Raw genomic sequence first — 6,216 nt, forward strand, 5'->3', positions numbered from 1 at the left:
CGGGGCGGGGCGGTTAACGAGTCGAGGGCAGGGGGTTGTGATGAGGCCCTGACGGTAAAAGTCACACACTGCGGGCGCAATCGGTTGCGTCGTAATGATGCCTTTATTTGGCCCAGCTGCATCGCCAGAAATGACGCAACAATTCGAAGTGGTTTTCACTTCAATCGCCGCACCCCCTCCCTGAACCACAGGAAAGCTGCTCCCGTTGCAGCCAGTACAGTCCCGTGTGCGAGGACGACCTGAGCCCGGGCCGGGCGCGGACCCGCCGACCCACCGGTCCGAGCAGCACAGGGGGCATAGCGAGGGAGATAAGGGTAAGCGGATTGGATCAGACCAGAGAGAGTCGTGGGGTGAGGGGGTGGGGGGCTTGCAACCCCCTCCCACTCTCTCCACCGCCTACCCCCGGGGGTCTGTCACAGGTGTGATAGCACGGCCCGGGGGAGACGAGGGCGCCGCGGGCCAGACTGGGATCAGCTGGAGGGAGGGCGCCTCGGCCCCCGCCCCGCCCCGCCCCGCCCCGCCACGACAGCCGTCTCCAGCAGCAGGCGGTACAGCAGCAGAGCAGCGGGGACGACATGCATAACGGCAAGACGGGAGGCGGAACAGCAAAAAATAAAAATGAAACACGAAAAAGGTAAAGAAACCAAAGCTATGACGGGTGACACTGTACAGCTCCAATAGACGTGTTTCACGCGGAAGAGAGGTCCTCGGACCAGCGCGGCTGCAAGTCTGCGCCATATTCAACTTCAACTTCAAAAAGGGTTATCACGACTGCTTGTTCATAGCGAACTGGAGCCACCCATAACTCGGGTCACGCAGTAGGGAAAATTTAGGGCTGTTCCAGGTAGCACACGAATCGTTCAGGGAACCTGAATAATAACGTTCTGGGAATGCTCGTGGATGGTCTAGTGCTACAAGGGCTTCAGTGAGGGTTTTAAACGACGTCGCGCACAGTATATTCCGGCGCGCACCTTGCACAGGATAACCGCGACGCGCGGTGAGTGGTTGCCCCCCCCCCCATCCCCCCCGGGGACCCCAAGGGGGAGGCAGCGGGGGAAGTACCATTGTCATCTCTGTGCGCAGATATAGATAGCGGTCGAACGATGAATGGTGATGGGTGGGCTGGTGCCAGGAGCAGGAGAGGGGGGGGGGGGGGTGCGGCCAGGAACCGAACTGGCGGCGCCCGTGTCCCGTTCCGTCGTAGTCCAGCATGACGTCCCGCAGGAAGACGCATCGCATCGGCTTATCGCTTATCCCCTCCCCCCCACCTCCACTCGGGCCGCCCCTGACAGCCGCAGCATCCAGCCGCCTCCTGCAGCCTGGACCAGCACCGCCTGCAACGGCAACGGCTGAATAAAATCTTCCCCGACAGCCTCTCTCTAGGGGCTGCTCCGAAAGCTCCAAAACACACCATCCCGTACTGGCTGCGGCCCGGCCCCGGGGCGGAAGAAAAACAGACATTCAGACGAGTATCCTTTTTTTTTTTTTTTTTTTTTTTTTTTTTTTTTTTTTTTTTTGCGAGAAGGGTGAGTGGCGTGGACGTAAAGGGTGCAAGTTGTCGTAAATTTGTAAGAAGGACACGGCATGAACTAGAGTCAATTATTTGCATTTATTCTTTCTTTGAAAATACATACATGCATTTTTTAAAATTATTTTTGCATGGTATTGTTTGCAATTGAACCCCAAGAGTCAGAAATTTGAGCACAGAAATATCCATTTGTTGCAATTTTACTTACATTCATAAAATGCAACAAAATTGAATTTAGGTGCATTTACAATTTCATCACAAATTCATCCTTAAAACTACCCACTTTACAAAGTCTTCAGTTTGAAATACACAAATCTTTTTTTTATAGAGATATATAAAAAAAACGTCAACGTACTAAAATAGTTTTCCTTGGACTTAAAAACTAGTTGCATATTTACATTTAATAAATTTAGAACTAATTTTTCCGTCAGGTCATTTGCCATGTCAGTGTAACATATGTTAATTTGCTACTGGGTTCACTGATAGTAATGATATTTTCTTTTAAAAGAACCATTGTTGTGATGGTATTTTGCTAACCGGGCAGCTTTTTTTAAAGCAGCGGCCTCCCTGCGCTGCTGCTCCTCGGCGGCCGCGGCCGCGGCCAGAACCTCCTGCAACACAACACGACCGCCCCCATCAGTCAGTACACACCGCTCACCGCTCACTCCCCCCGCCCAGCTGAGCTGAGGGCATCCCCCGCAACACTCACCGCCTCCTCGAGGGTTGGCACCGGAGCCCACCCGATGAATACGCCCCAGTCGAGGACGTCGTCGACCTGCTCCGCGGCGACGGCCTCGTCACGGCGGCCAGTCGAGGCCATAATTTCTCCCATAATGTTTTCCCAAACGTCGTCTTCTTCGTCCTGGAGACGTGGACAAGCAGCTCGAGCATGCTACGGACAAAAAATACAATTTTGAAAAGGTCAGTTTTTGTTGTTTTTGTTGTTGTTTTTTTTTTTTGTTTTTTTTGTTTACGTTCACTCAAAGTTTTGTAGCATTATCGAACAGAGATGTCCCAACAGGGACAGAGAAAGTGACACACTCACTGTGAGGGTGTCCAGGAGGTCGTCGTCGAGGTTGGTCGGCGTCCACGCCGAGACGCCCGGGACGATGCCGCGGGACTCCCACTTGCCGTTGCACACCTCCACCTCCTCCCAGGGCTCCTCCGGGCCCCCGGACAACGACGTCGACGACGACGACGGGAGGGAGACGGAGTCCCCCGAGTCGCTGTGATCGAAATAACACACGGGGTGAAAATGACGCAAAAGTACTGTTTCTCGGACGCACGTGACAGTCGCGACCGTCGCCGGCACCGCACCTGCTGTACCCAGACGAGCTCTGGGGGGTCTCCGCCTCCTCGTCGGACAGGGTCGTGGTGCTGCCGGCCTCCACCCTCGGCTCCAGCCGGCCCAGCCCCACCGTCACGGTGGTGGCGGTCGCCCACAAACTGGCCAACATTTGACGCGACGCCATCCCCTGTAGAAGCAGGAGGCGGGTGTAAACAACTTGCAGGTTTGAACAACTGAACTGGTTGCAACAGCCCCCCCCCCCCCACCTTTCTTTCACTTAATTTTCCCCAGTATGCAAATTATGAAAACCGCATTTATGTGGGAAACGCAGAATCAAAATTTCAGAAAATATAGAGTCGTCGCAACATTACTTCAGTCTTTGGGTTTATCTTACCGCTGCCGAACCCCGCACCTGACATCGGAAGTAATGCGGCGACGACTAGTATTCGGTGTACTACTTACTGACTGGTGATACTTCTTTCTCACTTATTGTATTTGACAACTGTTTTAGATAAACACAATAAAACCGATGCAGGTGCCTGCTTGTCTTCATTCGACTCTTGATACACCTGCTGCTGCACTGAGGGCGAGCGCGAGCGACACCAATCGAGCAAACCTCGGCCGGCCGGACACCAGGGCCACCAGGGGGAGCCACCGACGGACGTCTGCGAAAAGGCACGACCACAGCCGAGCGGCGGGTGAGGTTGTTCGGGAGCGCGACAAGGAGAGGCCCATGGGATGAGGGAAGGGTTGGGAATTTGGCGAAATGAAGGAAAACTGTGGTCATAAGCGGGGGCCGTCTTTCCAGGGCTGTTCTCTCCAGTCGCTTCAGGGCAATGCGTTCAGTGCTGAGTTGTAACAGCGAGTCCTCTGCTGCACCACCGGTAGCGCAGCAGCGCAGCAGCGCAGCAGCCGACTCTCCGGCACGCAGGTCCATCATCCTCCATCGCGACTCCTCAGTCCTTCCCCCCCTCGCCCAGGCTCCCCTGGACCCGCCCCTGCCCGCCCGGGCCGCCGCCGGAGCTGCTGGAGGGCACGCAGGGCCTGCGCAGAGGACGGCCCCGGCGCGGTGCAGTGCGGCGTTGCCACGCCGAGGGCGGCGGTGGGCGGAGCTTGCGGCCCGCTGTATGCGCCGCCGGGTCCTCCACGGCCATTTCTTGCTTCTTTTCAAGTTATTCTCCCGAGAACGCTGCGGCCGCGGCGGCTCCGGCTCAGGCGTCTTGGCCTCGGCTGTGCTCGACTCGGACGGGCCGGGCGGCATGGCCCCCTTCTGGAACTCCTGGAACATGGCATCGAGGCGCGAGCGACGCACACCGAGGGGAAAGTCTGGAGCACAGCAGCGTCTCGTCGACGGAAAGCCATGAGAGCCGTGAGCGCTCCAGGCTCCGCGTCCTGCCTCGCCCGGCGCTGAACGATCTTTACAGCCTCCAGGACCATGATGGCGTGCGGGAGAAGCACCTGTTCACTGCACTGAAAAGCGAACCACTCTCCCGCGCCCGAGGCACACAATCGCTCAGGTCGCTGCTCACACTTCCCCTGCCGCTGCCGCTCCAGACTGTTACTCTGTATGGGCAGCGGCGCCCTGGCCGTCAATGGACCCGGACCCGGGGGAGGCACCTCGGCGTCAGCGTGACCCGGGAGGAGGGGGCCACAATGGCGCTGTTGTTTGTGCGGGCTGGGGAGGGATTACAGAGGTAGTCGGGGGGCTCAGGTCCGGCGAGGTGAGTGGTGGGCGTGAGCGCGCGCGCGCGGCTGGCGGCGCCCGCAGACCCCGCAAGGGGCCCTCACCCCTCCTCCAGCTCCCCCCCCCCCCGTCACCCATTTCTGGCTCTGGCTCGGACTGATTACGTCGAGAGGTCTCGGGCAGGGCGAGGCTGGCGGTGGGCGCACCGCGGCCGCCCTCCGGCCCTCCGAGGGTGGACACGGACAGTGCTAGCGGGGAGCGCTCTTTTCGCGGTCCTCCAGGATGCGCCCCTCGACCTCGATGGGCTCCGACGTGCCGGCGGCGCGGCCTTGTTCCCCACGTCCCCCGCGAGCCTATGGAGCGTATGGAGGGTATGGTGCGAGCGAGAGAGATAGGGATGGGGGCTTCACCTTTCTCTCTCGCTCTCCGTGAACCCTCCCTTCCTCTCTGCTCCGCGCCCGCTCAACGTCGGCCTTCTCCCATGTGTACGACTTTGTATGTGCACCGCGCACCACCTGTTCAGGGTACTATTTCTTCTTGGTCGCCGCAAAGCCGATCGCCGCCGCGCTTGTGTCAGCAACAGGCTGCCGTGCTTGTCTGGCGGCGGGGTGCGCTGGGGGGGGGGGGCCTCCGTAGTGATACGGTAGCGGTGCCTGTCGTCATGTCATCGCTCCTCTTCAGATCCTCGAGATGTCCAGTACTCGGAAGCACCACCGGCGGCTTATCATCAAGGCGACCCGACACCCGCCCGCGCCTCCCGCACCACCACCACCGGGCGGGCCTGGCCGGCAAGACAGGGGGGCGCCTCGCCGTCGTCGCCAGACGCCGGCCGCCGGCCTCACAATGACGAGGACGACGACGGCCCGGGCCGCGCCCGCACGCCCGGGTGGCCCCGGGGGCCCCGCCGCCGCCGCCGGTCACTTTGTATGGGTCTGTGATGGGCAGCGGCCTGTTGTTGTTGCCCGCTGACGGGCGGGTCGTAAACCGAGCACGCGCGACCCTGTCAGTGCGGGGCGGGGGCCCGGTCAGCCCGTCAGCAACACGTGCTGGCGGACCCGGGGCCACCGGGGGTCAGGACCACCCTATTCATCGCCGTCCTCCTCCGGGGGCTTTGTGCGCGCCGGCGGCGGGGGCGACACATGGCCCGAGTGCGCCGCCGCCGCCGACCTGGCGCCGCAGAGCAGGTGGTCGTGTTGTTGTTGTGCTGCACGGCGGCCGGCGGCGCCTCCGTGGAGCGTTGACCCTCGACCTCTCCGCCGTCGACGAGGTGCTCAACACCTGTTCGATCCTCATCTTGGGCGTCGCTCCGGAACCACATCTCGATGTCGTGGTAGTGCAAGGTCAGAGAGGCCCTCCCTTGCGCGCGACTCGCCGGCACGGGCCGCACCGCGGCGGCCAGAGTCAGGCTCATCCGCCACGCCCACCTCTGACCCCGAGTCGTCTTGGTCCAGGATCACGACGACGACATGGGATACCCCCCCCCCCTCCTACTCCGAATTCACCCCTTCCCCACGCTCGCCGCGCCATGTCGTCTTCGTGTCCGTGTCCTGCCTCATGACCTCGCTCATGACAGCAAAAGCCGCGCAACGCCGCCATCCTGGCCACCCTGGCCGGCGCCGAGGGGTGCTCCACTCGACACAAAAATCAGGAAAAGATCAGACCAAATCAGAAAAAATCACAAAAAATAGAGAAAATTAATTAATTTTCTCTACTTCT

At 59.9% G+C, this 6,216-nt stretch overlaps 1 protein-coding gene across 3 annotated transcripts; it reads right to left on the reverse strand.

Annotated features, from left to right (window-relative positions):
- Positions 1–1,590: 1,590 nt before the first annotated feature.
- Positions 1,591–3,446, reverse strand: LOC113212055 (uncharacterized). 3 transcript variants are annotated; one of them, XM_026430624.2, is made up of 5 exons: positions 3,279–3,446; positions 2,846–3,003; positions 2,574–2,754; positions 2,238–2,420; positions 1,591–2,139 (listed from the first exon to the last, which is right to left on the reverse strand). In XM_026430624.2, exons 2-5 carry the CDS (start codon positions 2,998–3,000, stop codon positions 2,005–2,007), a joined length of 654 nt encoding a protein of 217 aa, XP_026286409.1. In that variant the 5' UTR covers positions 3,001–3,003; positions 3,279–3,446; the 3' UTR covers positions 1,591–2,004. The 3 variants fall into 3 exon arrangements, with proteins under 3 accessions (XP_026286409.1, XP_026286407.1, XP_026286408.1); XM_026430622.2 differs by having other exon boundaries at positions 2,568–2,754; XM_026430623.2 differs by having other exon boundaries at positions 2,568–2,754; positions 3,211–3,417.
- Between the last annotated feature and the right edge of the window lie 2,770 nt (positions 3,447–6,216).

The sequence above is a fragment of the Frankliniella occidentalis genome, unplaced genomic scaffold (genome assembly GCF_000697945.3).
Source record: "Frankliniella occidentalis isolate FOCC.00 unplaced genomic scaffold, Focc_3.1 Scaffold5, whole genome shotgun sequence".
NCBI classification, from domain to species: Eukaryota; Metazoa; Arthropoda; class Insecta; order Thysanoptera; family Thripidae; genus Frankliniella; species Frankliniella occidentalis.

Bases quoted from the DNA above. Each gene is read 5' to 3' on its own strand.
- LOC113212055 (XM_026430622.2), bottom strand. From the start codon at position 3,000: ATGGCGTCGCGTCAAATGTTGGCCAGTTTGTGGGCGACCGCCACCACC. The intron at 2,755-2,845 runs GTGCGGTGCCGG...TTTCGATCACAG, and splicing joins AGCTCGTCTGGGTACAGCAG to CGACTCGGGGGACTCCGTCT. The intron at 2,140-2,237 runs GTGAGTGTTGCG...GTTGTGTTGCAG, and splicing joins TGCCAACCCTCGAGGAGGCG to GAGGTTCTGGCCGCGGCCGC.